Source organism: Haliotis rubra, unplaced genomic scaffold (genome assembly GCF_003918875.1).
Source record: "Haliotis rubra isolate DU_JTF1 unplaced genomic scaffold, ASM391887v1 Scf159, whole genome shotgun sequence".
NCBI lineage: Eukaryota > Metazoa > Mollusca > Gastropoda > Lepetellida > Haliotidae > Haliotis > Haliotis rubra.
Window position 1 is genome coordinate 655,878 of NW_025765547.1, and position 15,874 is coordinate 671,751.

General features: G+C 43.1%; 1 protein-coding gene across 1 annotated transcript; it reads left to right on the plus strand.

Annotated features, from left to right (window-relative positions):
• Nucleotides 1-4,055: 4,055 nt before the first annotated feature.
• On the plus strand, nucleotides 4,056-14,891 carry LOC124271241 (formin-binding protein 4-like). The gene is made up of 5 exons (XM_046706330.1): nucleotides 4,056-4,428; nucleotides 10,750-10,786; nucleotides 11,013-11,737; nucleotides 13,285-13,451; nucleotides 13,862-14,891. The coding sequence occupies exons 2-5, from the start codon at nucleotides 10,765-10,767 to the stop codon at nucleotides 13,863-13,865; spliced, it is 918 nt and encodes a 305-aa protein (XP_046562286.1). The 5' UTR covers nucleotides 4,056-4,428; nucleotides 10,750-10,764; the 3' UTR covers nucleotides 13,866-14,891.
• Nucleotides 14,892-15,874: the final 983 nt, after the last annotated feature.

Consider the following 15,874-nt stretch of genomic DNA (forward strand, 5'->3'; position numbering starts at 1 on the left):
TTGATACAAGCAGGCAAGTATGGACCAATCCAAAACTTTTAACAAACCAGAGCAGAAAATGCCATGACGTTCAAGTCTGCCACCCCACTGGCTCAAACAGACTTGCAATTTGGGTCACCTTTGACAAAATTTTGGCAGTTATCAAACTTCAAAATTTCTCTTCCTTATGGAGGGAAATTTCTTTATTGGCAATGAGCCTGGTCCATACTGCTGCCCTCACGGTGTTATGTGGCTGAAACTGTTGTGAGAGAGTTGTGAGATAGTGAACAGTGCATCAAGGTATCAAACGAAGTCTGGCCACTGCAAGATGGTGGGAGAGTCCGCAAGGGAGTCAACCAGGGCCGGCAACAGGGGAGACAACCAGGGTTGGTGAGTTGGAGAAAAAATCTTTTATCTAATATTGACCTGTTTTAGATCTCTGAACAGGTGTTTCCTGTAGAAAATATTAGAAACTTGAATGTGTTTTCCCAGTGATGATTTGATAATTATCTCTGAAAACCCCTGAGAGATAAGGCACAATATAGCAATTGGATGTGCAAAAGTGAGGTAATTAGTTATTATTAGCTTGAAGTAGATTGTAAGAATAGAGTTAGCAGATGGGTGAAGTCTGAAATCACCAGCCTGAAAAGATCCTACCATTAAATGATTTTATGTTGAGTTTTTTACTTCAAATTTACCTCACTTACCTATTCAAAATGAGCTTCAAAACGAGTAGGATTTGATCATTGTGATGCCCATGAGCAGATCAGATACTGAGTATGAGGAACCATAATACGATCTTAGTGCGAACACTAGTGTGACTCTAGTACTTTACCATAGGTGATTGGTAGTTGCCGTGCTGGGACACTTTTGTGCATGTAGGCCCTGTGATAAAGATAACAATTTGCATTTTACGTACATACTCCACCATTAGGATAATGTTAGGATAAGACAATTAATCTACCTTTTGTTTCAGGCATGTGTTTGTCTAATCAGCTCTCTATTTCAGCATTAAATGTGTCATAAGGATGTTTTCTTTGTGCAAAGGGAATCAGTCTCATGTTCTGTGTAATATCTTCGTGTTAAGAAGGAGTCACACCAGTCACCGTGACCTTGTAATGAACTGGAAGGCAGAACTTTAGTAAATGACCTGTGTGCTCTAAAGTAGATGAACAAAGCGTGAAGGTGATAATGTTGATGGAGAAGGGACCACATCAGCGGATGACAAAAGCTGCCAAGCTACTGATGTTGGACAAGTAAAGATGTCTGACATGAAAGGGGCACTGAGAAATGGCCTTGAAGCAGTTATATGGTGACGCCTTAGCTGGTTTCCTGTGATTGACTTGTGTGGACCTTGCAGCCTGCATTGTATAGGGCAAACTGTATCAACAATCCTTAGACAAATTTCATTGTATCAGTTTATGAAGGCATGTTCTAATGTTGGAACTACCATTATTTTGAAACTAATTCTACATACCATGGGAAAAGCAGTTTCAATATAGCCTGCGTCAAAACCTTTATAATCTATGAGCTCAGAATTGTATTTTGACATAACTTTCAGTAGGGTTTAGTCCCCACATATATAAGACAGACATAAACATCCTAATTTCATTCTTAAGATTCTCAGTATGAAATACAAACTTTTAGAATAGAGTTTTCAATTTGTTGCCCACATTAAGAGTGGCCTGTTGGAGAGAACAGGTTCAGTTTGGCACACATTTTATGTGTTAATGTTTGAAACTTTAGAATATGCCTAACAATAGGGAATAAATGTGATTGTTTCTGTTGCGGTGTCTGTTGTTTGTTCCAGATATCCCCAGAATTGTATGTCGGTTCCTGTGTGAAGGGGGGGCGTCATCTGGTGTGAATGATGTCTTTGACTCTTTTCTGTACACTTCAGTCTATTTCCATTAATCTGACCGCCACTAAATGTTGTTCACTCACAAATAATTTGTTTTAAATCCTGTTAAAGAGTCTGAAGATATTTTGGGTTTTATACATTTTCTTGTTTGGAGTCTTTAAGTCAGTTCTCGGCATGAAAACATGTTTCTGAGCCATAAACCATCAACCTTGTTCTCTTTATCTCGAGTTTATCCTAGCTTTTATCACCATCCTGATAGAGTCTGTATTTCATAGTAGTGGCAAAAATTTGTTGAACTTCACTACAGATAAACGAGTTATTATCTTCATTTGAAAGCAGCTGTGTAGCATCACTCAGTTGGTTCAGTAGAACATTCGATATCACTTTCTGTTAACAACTGAAAGTTTTTGGAAAGTAAATCTCAATTAAGTTCAGTGAAAATGGAATGAGTGAAGGGCCCGGTACAATTCTGAGATATTCTGGAGTTTTATTTTTCAGCCTGCTTATATTACCTTTTCATCTTCTTGATATTTGTTTAGCAGTGTGCTAAACAAGTATTACTTTTAGTGCTGTGATTTTCAAACATCATACTGATTTCATCTGACTGAAATTATACCATTTAATAAATATACTGAACGTCATACTGGTGCAATTTGCCCTTATGTAATGAATGAGAAGATGTAGGTTTAGTGAAACAGTGAGTTCGAAGAATGAGATGTTTCTTTCTTACAATGACATCCTCGAGTTCAATACATTAGGTCCAAATACAGTAGTGTGATGTTCTTTGTTTATTACATACCCTTTTCATGACACAGACTATTTGATCAAACTGTAAACATCACTGCTGAAAGTTTATATTACCATGATCTGAGTATCACTCCTTGTAAGAGACATAACACAGATATAAGAGTGAGATCGGATTCCCCATCCTTGTGTCATCATTCAAGTGTCAGGTTCTGATCATGAAAGAAACAATACAGAATAATATTTGACACAAAATAACCTCAATTTAATTACTATATTATTTCCAAGATTTCATTTGGGACACACTCAATTTCGAGATAACACTGTCTTTTACATGTTTTGATCTGAGTACTGCTGAACATTGAAAAACAAGATCCGGCAGCATGCAATACAGAAATCCTGTATTGCATGACGGTATGGCTATCGTATGTTTAAATGGGTATGTAATAAAAGTTCTGGACCATCTGATTCTTCCATGTCATTATAGTTTATCTGTCATGCTGGGGCAGATTAAATATTAACATTAAAGAATCAGATGGTCCTTAACTTAATAAACAAGATTTTGAAATTACCACCATTCAAATTCTGGCTCATAAACTTCACAGAGAGCTTTCAAAACAATCCGAGAAGTCATGCAAAATTCAACATGTTTTCTGGTCATATTGATCATGTATGGAGATATGCATGTAGAAAATGGTATGAAACACTTCTTTGTTCACTGTTATTAAAGATGTGATCCACCTTTCTGATACAATTATGGCCGTGGAAGACCATAGTTTACTTCCCTAGGTGGGTTGTGTGGTAAGCAAGCTCTTGGTGTAACCACCGCAGCGTTTCAGAAATAAGCAGTGAACACCCAATCAACTCACTCAGTCATTTAGTGATATATGATCCAAATGGTTGGTGTGCTAAATAGCTGTGAGTTCATCATGCATTATCAATGTCTCTGAAGTCCGACAAAATTTCCTGTGCCAAGAACCTTTGATCGTGGGTTTGAATCCCGGATTTGTCCTGATTATGTCCTTTGGTTTGTTAGCACTGTTCCCGTGCTCATGGATTTTACCAAAGTGGAAAACGCCCAAGTCCTGCAACATATTGGAAGTTCCTTCCACTTCAAGCTGACATGGGCGGTGGGGTAGCCTAGGGGTTAAAGCGTTCGCTCGTGACGCTGAAGACCCAGGTTCGTTTCCCATGGGTACGATGTGTGAAGCCCATTTCTAGTGTCCCCCGCCATGATAGGTGGCGTAAAACGTAACTCACTCACTCACTCAAGCTGACATGCTGTGACGTGACTGAAATACTGTTCCAAGCAGCATTAAACCAATCTCTCCCAGTCGATTAATTACTTTGTAATTTGCTGTTCACATGTCTGTTTCTAGACTGCACAATGTGCTTGTTGTCCGGTCATTGAACCTGGCAAATCTGGCAGTTTGAAACCATCAGACATTATGTTCCTGTCAACTTGACCTTCATCTCTTGCAGACTTGTTTTTCAGGGAGAAACACTTCTCAACATCAGAAATTGATCTTTGCATTTTTTTTCTTCATGGAATTTTCCCATGTAGAAATTTCAGACGTTACTTCTACACCGATGAGAAAAATGGCGAATCTCAGTGGGATTACCCTGAGGCAAAACCTGTAGCAAACTCAGTACCCAATAGCCAATCAGAAGTGTCGTCTTCCAACGAGCCAGCCATTCCGGAAGTGGCCCCACCGAGCCCGAAACCGAAGCCACCACCCCCACCTCTTCCTCCAGATGAAGAAGAGCCAGTGCTGTATGGCCCTCAGCTTCCTCCCACTACAACTGTCTCCCTGCCCACTGAGGAGGAAAATCTTGCCAGTGAAGTATGTAGCTTTTATATTTGAAGTACCTGCTTTAGGAATGGACAACCCGTGAGATCTGATCTTCAGCAACCCATGATGTTAGGCATTGTTTTTGGGTGGTCAGACTCGCTGACTTGGTTGATTCCAATACTTGATTATTTGCAGAGAACATAAAGCTAGAATACTGCTGAGTGTGGCATAAACAACAAACAAAAACAAGAATGAACAAGGCTGGATAATGAAGATGTGTAATTACTCGATATTCCTGGTAAAATACCAGCATCACCTGTGATTTCTCCAAATCACTCTGTTCAGAACTATTTGTGTCATTATGTATGGTGTGTATGATTCTCCTCGGGCTGACATGAAGAAGCCCATTGTATGTGTATATCTGTTCAACCAGATATTTGTTATTTTTTTCTTATCCTGACTCATGATCTTTTGCTTATCTCCCTTTCCTATGCGAATGGTAGTGGAACACTTGAATTCTTTGAAGTTCCTGAAGCGGATGTAAAACTACACTCACGAGTTACCTCCCTTTCCCCCGCAAACAGTCATGTGACCAGCCTTACGTGTCACTCTCTCCCTTTTCGCCCAAGCGGATGGTTGGGCGAGCACTGGAGTCACGTATACGGCATTATATCCTTTTTATTTAGAACCTATTCTTTGAAATTACGCTGTGTATGGATTTGGCTATAATTTCTTTGTATTTTGTGGAAAAAAATTGAAGAATTTTTTTGTATTTGTGTCATATTTTCATTGTAATGTAACTTGTTTACATTTCATAAATCTTGCAGTGTTTGCAGGCACAGGTTATCTGTGGCTGATCCTCACCCCAATGCCCTTTGTGCATCTAACGATGTTCTTCCAGCTGACGTTGTACATATTGTGTTGATTTATCAAATCTACAATTTAATCAATATTTGTCTTATATCTATAGATGTGCCATGGATCAGGTGAGGAAGTCACAGCTGATAAATCTGGAGATCAGTCTGCTAACCGTATGTTGCTTGCTACTGCAGAAATTCATAATACTTGTGCTATGTCGAGTACGTTGCAGGGGCAGTGGTCTGGTACGGGGGCGAAGAAGAGATCGGCTACAACGGAGTTGACACCGGCTCTAAGTGAGAAGAAGATTTCGTCTTCATCTACGTCACAGAGGAGAGCATCTGTAGCCAGTTCGGAGGCTAAATCTATGCAGCCTAGTAAGTCAACGCATCAGAAATCAGAAATCCTTCTGAGGCACACAACTCATCAGCGTTCGCAAATGCTTCATCTACATTGCAACAGCTTCAATCAACTCAGAACTTTGATCCAGGTGAATTCATGAGGCAATTCACCAACCAGATGATGGCCATGATGGAACGTAGGTTAGAAGAAGAAGCGAAGGCTCGACGGAACCTCTCATCTGCTGACAACATGCGCAAACCCTCAGACCTGCGCAAACCTACTCGTCATAGATCTACGTCACAAGACTACGTTGGCGAACGTACACCTTTGCGAAGGTCTCCACAGTCTGACGACTCTGTCATCATGGAGGAAGATAGAAGGCATGAGAAGTCTACTCACACTTCGACATCTACATCTGCGAATCCTCAACGTTCGAGAACACCTAAGGATCCATCTCCAACACCAAGCCGCTCTAGATCAAGATCACACATTTCTCACAGACGTTCGTGAGAACCAGGTTTACGGAGGCAGGTTTCAACTTGTCGGGATGGATCTCGAGATAGATGTTCGCGAAGAGTATCACGAGACAGAGGTTCGCGAAGAGAGGATTCACGAGACACAGGTTCACGAAGAGTTGTATCTAGAGACAGAGGTTCATGAAGGGAGGACTCACAAGATAGACGTTCGCGAAGGGAGGAATCTAGAGATAGAGGTTCGCGGAAGGTTGATGCAAGAGATGGAGGTTCGAGAAGGGATGACTATAGGGATACAGGTTCGCAGAAGGATGATTCCCGGAGGCATAGTTCTACCGAACGAGATATATCTAATGAACAAGCCGACTTCTTCTTCCCGGACTCCGAGGTTACAGCTTGGATAGTCAATGGATTGAACTTGGAGTCTCCTTCTAAGGATGTGGATGAAGCCTACACATATAAGATGTGCAACGACGACTTTGACTCGTTGACTATTCCTTTGATTGAACCTATATCCAAGGTACCTTCTAACCTACGCACAGCTTTTGAGAAAGCTGCAGACATCTACAAGGTTCGAGAACTCTCAGAATTACAGGCAGATAACAGCAATGCAGATACCTACAGGGTTCGCAAACCCTAGGGTTAACGAACCCTAAAATCAACAGGCAGGATGATGACGTTGACTCTATTACCATCGGCTGAATAAAACGAAGCAATGATTAAAAAGATCAACAACATGTGCGATCTCTACAGTTTACAGCCTGCACAACTCTACAACCTGCACGAACCTTACACCTGTAGTAGGTTCAGTTTCAGACGACAACCTACTTGATGAGAGGAATCCCTTCATCTACACGGATGCGGAGATTTTATCCTGGGTAGTGGATGGCCTGCGGATATTGTAGTTCACTCACTCACTCCAACCCAACAGAGACGTACTGCATATACGCTGATGACTTCGACTCCAATATGATATCGCCTATGAAGCCGATATCTCAAGCACTGGAGAACCTCAAGGCGACCATCGTAAAGGGCTTAAGGTTAACAACGCCTTCAAGAATCCTTGAATGGACGTGCAGATGAGATTATTAACACTCGTCACTCAGCGTGGGGGTTAGGATTTACATCCTAGATTCAACATCAGTATTTCTTCAAGATCCATAGACATGTCTCGACAGCCTCCTTCGTCATGCTGGTAATATTATCCACAATGGGAATACGTGATTAATATCACTGAACAAGATTTTATACTTGGAGGAACCCTTATTCAAGAGGTTTATATGAGCGGCGTAGAACTACGCGTGCTTTTACTCAACCAACTATTGCACCAGATTTTATGGAGGCCAACTTGCTACAACACCGGTGACGTCATGCTTGGAAGCTGATTGGTCCACGTCAGACAACGCCTCCTACTGACGGAGCAGGCGCCAGCCTTGCTATAAATAGACAACGCTTCGATGTATGCTGATCAACACAGATCGCCTGCGTATATAAGGGGAAGAATGATGTATCATCACTGCAATCAGAGGTTAGCACTTCCAATGGAACGTCCTATCGTTTGGAATATTGTCGGCTCTATGGTTATTCATACGAATAACCAAGCCTATCGGCTCCTATCTGCATCATCGAGGTCTATGCAGTGCCGGGTTATCTGGACGACAGCATACAGGTTCTTCAAAGTGCCAATCAACTCAGACAGCAGCTGAACTTCACAATTAAGTTGGTCACGCAACTAGGATGGCTAGTGAACCTGATGAAGTTGGAGCTAGTAATCAAAACAAGATCTTCAATTGCTGGGAATAAGAATTATCACAACACAGAATCGAATTGTGGTCCCAGAAGATCGTTGGGTCAAGATACAAGCCATGATTCCACAAGCAGTTATCTCTCCGTTAACACTACGAACATGGCAATGTCTACTCGTTACAACTAAGGCCGCTGCAAAGGTTCCTGACAAAACATCTGGACAGCATCGACCCTATCTTGCTGCCAGACAATCTCAAGATATACCTACTTTGGTGGACCCACAGGGCGAACGTCTTCGTAGGGACCTATTTACAAGAGCCGGCCTTCGACACACATCTCTACGTAGACGCATCGATACAAGGTTGGGGTGCACATCTCAACAATCAAGTTGCATCAGGGAAGTGGTCCAAAACAGAGCAGCATCTTCACATCAATGCTGGAGATGAAAGCCGTGATCAACGCCTTACAACTATGGTCGAGCTCGCTGATCAACCGAATGCTGATGGTCCACACGGACAACTCTACAGTGGCATTCTCTATAAATCGGCAAGGATCTACAAGGTCACCAAGCCTTCTACAGCTCACATGCCAGTTGTTTGACATCTGGATAAAGGCGTGTCACATACCCGGAGCCAAGAATGTGCTTGCAGACGCTCTCTACTGACCACTGCACCTGTCACCTACGGGATGGATGCTCCATCCAGAAGCATTCCGGCCTATCATATTGGAAATAGGATCCCCATGCATAGACCTGTTTGCCACGAGGTTCAACATACAACTACAGATGTTTGTCTCACCAGTTCCAGATCCTCAAGCCTGGGCAAACTGTTGAAGATCTAACAGACACAGGCGCTACAACTGACTTTGGTCGCTCCCTATTGGCCAGCGAGAGTATGGTTCCTAGACCTGATAGAGGATCTCGGAAGTCCAACAATCAAGTTACCAGATTGGCTGAACATACTCATACATCCGCACATCAAGCAAGTCCACGGAATCCCAGTACTGTTCCAGCTACACGTGTGGACCGTATCAAAACATGTTTGAAGAAGAGAGGATACTCCGCCAGAGCAGCCAAGGCAGTAATGTTAGCGTTACGCAAATCCTCTCGTAACCTGTCTGATGACAAGTGGCTGAAGTTTGAGACTTATGCAAGGCGGAAAGGCTTCATTGCGATGAAAGCTACTCATCCTCAAGTGGCGGAATACCTATGTCATCTTATACATACTACACATCTGAAAGGTTCGACATTATCCACGTACCTCGCTGCCATCAGTACAGTGATCACCATGAAGACAGGCATCAAGTTTACGAAAGTACCAGAATTACTTGCTCTGCGGAGATCTTTTAATCTGGAAAACCAGCAAAAGAAATTCAGAGCTCCCGCCTGGGATCTGAATGTAATTCTAAGTCATCTCACGAGTGATGCCTACGTACCTCTAGATCAGACTACCTTCGAGCTGCTTACACAGGAGACTCTGTTCCTGCTTGCACTAGTCACTGCAGCTCGAATATCAGAGATACATGCACTGGACTTTGGTCGAACAAGATTCGACACCGAGCAACATGCCACAGTACATCTAGGTCTTAGATGGGACTTTATTGCCAAGAACCAACTACCTGGTCAACCAGATAGATAGTTTCATGTACCAGCGCTATCCACTATCCTCGGACCAGAGGATATGCAGGACCTATCCTTGTGTCCAGTCAGACCTATTGAAGATATATCTTTAAAAGACTAAAACAAGGAGACGAAAACTCAAGAGCCTGCTCATCCCGTTATCCACAGTGACATCAGCAGAAGTTTCAGGACGACAATGGATGAGAGCCGTCATATTGAGAGACTATAAAGCAGCAGGACTAGAACCTCCAAGAGCTTCCAACCCACATGAAGTCAGAGCACTGGCGTCAACACTAGCTCTGCATGGAAATTGCTCTATATCAACAATTATGGAGGGCTGCTTTTGGAAGTCGGATACAGTGTTTACCAACCACTACCTCCGAGATATAGCCACCGAAGATGTCTCAGGCATTCACCAATTGGGGCCTCTGGTTGTAGCACAGCAACTAACGGTTCCACAAAGGCGCTGAGTTGGAAAATCTCACCCTTTATCACGTTGACTTGTTGATAACTTTTACTAAGGAAAAGTATTAGTTTGAAAGTCAATGCGCACGGTCTAGGACAGACAAGCATGAGTGATTAAAGACACTGTACGGGTAAAGATCTTACCTGTACATTAAGGGGTCGCAACTCATTTATGATAAAGATCTTATCATAATCTATGGGTTGTTATAGATATCCAGTAATAAGAAGATACTAGTATATCTGAAGCCACATGAATCAAGATGATTCAACTTGTCTGAGTTTGTAGCAAGACAAAAAAAGTGGTCCCCCCGAGGTATAACGGAAGATGGAAGAATAGGATCTCGGAAATGCCGTTACGCAGTTCCCATTGGGGGGGGGGGGGGGAACAGGACGTATCTAAGGACAGCTGATGAATCCAGGAAGTGGCCTGACCCACCACTAATCTGTCCGATTCTATAAGCAAAATATCATGAGTCCGGATGAGAAAAAATATGTAATTTTTCAAGTAAAATATATATTTTATACTTATCCTGACTCATGAGGTCGAGCCCTCTCAACCTCCCCACTAGAAACACCTCGGATTTCACAGTAGATCCAAGTGCATGGGCAGAAAAATCAGGAGAGTGACAAGTAAGGCTGGTCACATGACTATTTACGCGGGAAAAGGGAGGTAACTCATGGGTGAGTGTATTTTTATGTCCACTTCGGGAACTTCAAAGGATTCAAGTGTTCCACTACCATTCGTATAGGAAAGGGAGAAAAGCAAAAGATCATGAATCAGGATAAGTATAAAATATCAATTTTACTTGAAAAATTACATATTTACTGTTATGTATGTGTTGTAACCTTCTGATTGTTTCTTTTCTTCAGATTGATGGCGAACCCATGGCACCAGATAGCTCAGATGGTAAGGTTCATTTCAGTAAAAACTTGGTAATCTGGTATTCTCACGTCTTGCTATAATAGCTCCTTAATGGTATGTCATTCACTCACAAAGTGGATTAGAAATTACATTATCATTTCACGAGTCTACAAAAGTGCTCACCCATTATACATATAAACACTCAGTGAGTGTTTATATGTTTAATAGAAGAAGACCCCAGGATTATATTGATAAGTAAATGTCTTTACAGAAATGCCCCCTGAAGAACCACCTAAGCCACCAGAGCTTGAACCTTCTGAACCTCTGAAAGAAGATCTACCAGTGTTTCCTGGAGAACCCCCACCTCCTGGAACTGAAGTTCTGTTTGGTCTGCCACCTCCCCCACCTCCCTCGGAACCATATCCTGGGGATGACGAAACCAGCTACAGTGTGGATCATGACTCACCAGAAGATGCCGACATGGATGTGGATGATCCAGACACACCCACATCAACAGATGCTGAAGACTGTGTGACGTCCTCCCATCCAGACTACATTCTTCCATCCATCTCTGTCTCTTCCTCATCTGACATATCATCTGTCTCACACCACTCAACAGAAGCTCTGGAGAGTGCCCCAGTCATATACCGGGCTCCGCAACTAAATGTTGCTGCTTCGTCTTCATCAATATCTGCCATTCCATCAGCGTCTGCCTCTTCATCAGTGATCTCAGCGTCATCAACTGTAGCAGTTCCTCCATCGATGGTGGCGGGTCCAGCAGTGATAACATCGCAGCCAGTAGTTCCAGCTGAGGCTGCCATGCCGAGTTGTGTTCCCCAGAGTTCAGTGCCCATTGACATGTTTGCCAGCACTACTGTGAGCGAGGAGATCTCGAGCACCTCCTTGATGGAAACCCCAGCTTCCCTTCCCCTTCCGCCTCCACAGCCAGAGGTAGAGAAAGGACAAAAGGAGAAGAAAAAGAAGAAGAAAGATAAGGTAAGCAACGTTTGTCAAGGTTTTCATTACTGTACTAGTCCCTCTGTGTAGAGATCCATAGTTGGAGCAAGCCTGAAGTTGATGCCCTGATGGTGTGTGTTGATGCCCTGAAGGTGTGTGTTGATGCCCTGGTGTGTGTTGATGCCCTGGTGGTGTGTGTTAATGCCCTGATGTTGTGTGATGATGCCCTGATGGTGTGTTGATGCCCTGATGTTGTGTGTTTATGCCCTGATGTTGTGTGTTGATGCCCTGGTGGTGTGTGTTGATGTCCTGATGGTGTGTGTTGATGCCCTGGTGGTGTGTTAATGCCCTGATGTTGTGTGATGATGCCCTGGTGTGTTGATGACCTGATGGTGTGTGTTGATGCCCTGGTGTGTGTTGATGCCCTGATGTGTCTTGATGCACTGATGGTGTGTGTTGATGCCCTGATGTTATGTGTTGATGCCCTGGTGTGTATTGATGACCTGATGGTGTGTGTTGATGCCCTGGTGTGTGTTGATGCCCTGGTGGTGTGTGTTGATGCCCTGATGTTGTCTTGATGCGCTGATGGTGTGTTGATGCCCTGATGGTGTGTGTTGATGCCCTGAAGGTGTGTGTTGATGCCCTGATAGTGTGTGTTGATGCCCTGATGGTGTACGTTAATGCCCTGATGTGTGTTAATGCCCTGATGTGTGTTGATGCCCTGATGGTGTGTTGATGCCCTGATGGTGTGTTTATGCCCTGATGGTGTGTCTTGATGCCCTGATGTGTGTTGATGCCCTGATGGTGTGTTGATGCCCTGATGGTGTGTCTTGATGCCCTGATGTGTTGATGCCCTGATGGTGTGTCTTGATGAACTGATGGTGTGTGTTGATGCCCTGGTGTGTATTGATGACCTGAAGGTGTGTGTTGATGCCCTGTTGTGTGTTGATGTTCTGGTGGTGTGTGTTGATGCCCTGATGTTGTGTCTTGATGCGCTGATGGTGTGTTGATGCCCTGATGGTGTGTGTTAATGCCCTGATGTTGTGTGTTAATGCCCTGATGTTGTGTGTTGATGCCCTGATGTTGTGTGTTTATGCCCTGATGGTGTGTGTTGATGCCCTGATGGTGTGTGTTGATGCCCTGATGTTGTGCGTTGATGCCCTGATGGTGTCTTGATGCCCTGATGGTGTGTGTTGATGCCCTGAAGGTGTGTGTTGATGCCCTGATGGCGTGTGTTAATGCCCTGATGTGTGTTGATGCCCTGATGTGGTGTGTTGATGCCCTGATGGTGTGTTGATGCCCTGATGTTGTGTGTTGATGCCCTGATGTTGTGTGTTGATGCCCTGATGTTGTGCTGATGCCCTGATGGTGTGTCTTGATGCCCTGATGGTGTGTCTTGATGCCCTGATGGTATGTGTTGATGCCCTGATGGTATATGTTGATGCCCTGATGGTATGTGTTGATGCCCTAATGGTGTCTTGATGCCCTGATGTGTTGATGCCCTGATGGTGTGTCTTGATGCCCTGATGGTGTGTCTTGATGCCCTGATGTTGTGTCTTGATGCCCTGATGTTTGCCCTGTTGCAGTCCATCAGTAGCAGCAGCTTGTCCCTGAAGAAGAAGAACGTGTCATCGCTGGTGCAGAAGTGGCAGCAGGTGAAGGTGCAGGTAGAGGAGGAGGAGAAGGTGAACGAGGAGCGGCAGATGGCCATCAGACAGAAACTGGAGGAGTGGAAGAGGGAGCAGGCACACAGGTACGTCCTCACATGTACACTGTACAGTACCATATCTCAGGGTTTATAGTTATATACTCCCATTCAGATCTGAAAGCAATACTTGTTCAGCCTTGATCAGTCAGGCTCACTACCTGTTTTAAACGCCAGCTGCCCAATAAGCTCTTTAAACCACCTGCTGCCCTCAGACTTGTCCAGTGTTGCCACAAATGAGGCACAAGTTTTAGATACTTTGCAGTAAGCTAACCTTCCTGATTTTGTTTGTTTGTGTAGTGATTTCACCTTTCTTTTTTATTGTCTGTGTTTAGCTACTCCCGTTTTTAAGTCAAGCAAGTATGATTAAGTGCCTTAAAGTATTCATATCTTTAGAGTTGCTTTGTTTAGTTTACTTAGAGTTATAGAGATGACAATCGCTTGTTTTTCTTTTTCAGCTGAGACATGGGAACATTCTACACTTTTTCTGTTGCTGTTGCCCAACCCTTCTCAATAGTCCCCACAGTATACACAGCAACATCCAGCACCACGATGGGGAATCATTATCTCATCATGGACACCGTCACAATGGTTCCTGTGGAATACACAAAACTCTACTGTTCCTGGCAAACAAGAATGTCCTCTACAGCTTTCCCTTAGGCAAGAAATGCAGACCCAGTTGCACAATGAGGACTGTGATAGCGAGAGGTGTGTGTCTGTGCACCACCCAAATCACAATGTGCCCGAAAAGATGGGTGTGCACAGCACGTTGGGTGACTCCCTCAGATCCACCAGTGAGAGACTATTCATGCTGTGAACTGTATTCCTGATGTAGTCTGTCAGTACAACCCTCAGTATGTGTGTTATGATGTAGTTTTATATATTGGACACACGTGCAAACTGTATGTAGCATAAACAGTGCTCTGTCAGCCGGATGGGCCCACACTATCGAGATCATCCTGTTACAGTTCAGTTCAATTTTGGTTACAGAGGAATTAATTTTCATTTGATCTATAATGTCATATCTTTCAGGATCTGATTATTTCCATGATTTTAAGTTGCACCACTCAGCTTCAACTGACAGACATAAAGGACTCATGTTGTTTGAAGTTCCACACGAATAAGAAACATATCAGCAGGCATCGGAAGAGTTTGTAGTCTGTCAACACTACACAATCCTGCTGATGTGACGTTAAATGTTAACTCACAACATCGGGCAGGGCAAGGAGACGAGAACAGGAGGGTTTAAAGAGTTCTGTATGATGTGTGATTACAGTCAGTGCTGTATGTGCTTAAATCAATCATTAGAATGTACTAGAATAGTACACTACATAGAACTGACTTTGTTTTCTATGACGCCACCTTCTCGAGTTCCAGTGACAATATCCTCAGCATTGCATGTAACAAATAGTCAGTATTCAACCATACAGTCATGGATAGTGCACATTTGCTGTTTCAGCAGTATTCTCTGACTCAGTTGTATTGTTATAAACTATATCCACTTGTTAACTATTGCCAGATGTGTCCACTCACATCATGGATGATAAAGTCAGCTGGTGTTTCATTGGGAACAAAATATGTTGATGTTTTGCTATGAAGCTTTAAGGTCATCCCGACCCGTGTTTTTTCCACCTGCGATTGCTGTTGTAGAGGAACAAATAACCATGGTGACCGGGTCTTCTAGAAAATATGTTTATGTAAATTATGGACATATTATTGTCCTGTTGATACTTAAGATTTGAGATCATGATAATTTGTGGGGTATGATTGATTTGGTACACCTTAAGATAAAATGTTCGTGCTGTACTAGTTTTGGGACAGTGATCTCCCTTATGATATATGTCCCATCCAGAAATGTTGTACAATACAAGGTCCACAATACTATCATACAATCACATGCATTGTGATAAAACCAGTGAAGGTCCGGGTTCGATTATTGATCTTCAGTCACCCATGCTTGTCGTAAGAGGCCTCTAACGGGATCGGGTGGTCAGGCTCGCTGACTTGGTTGACACCTGTCATCGGTTCCCAATTGCGCAGATCGATGCTCATGCTGGTGATCACTGGATTGTCTGGTCCAGACTCAATTATTTACAGACCACCGCCATATATCTGGGATATTGCTGAGTGTGGCGTAAAACTAAACTCACTCACTCACTCATTGTGATAGATAAGTTCCATACACGTTGAGACAATCAGCAGTATATTCCCCTAATCAAGAGCTTGAGTCAAACAGAAAACCCCTGATAATGTGGGGGAAAAGATAGTTTTATTTTGTATTCAAAGTTACGAAATTTCTTTAGATCCTTGAGTATTTCTGGGATCCTAATTTGGGTTATTAGGAAGATCTATTCTTAGGTGGTTAAATTTGAACTCTGTCTTTGACTATTAATTTCTATGTCTTAAACCCTTGATCTAAGAGAGTGACACAATCGTGGGTGACCTGATCTGATAGAATACTGCAAGCTCAA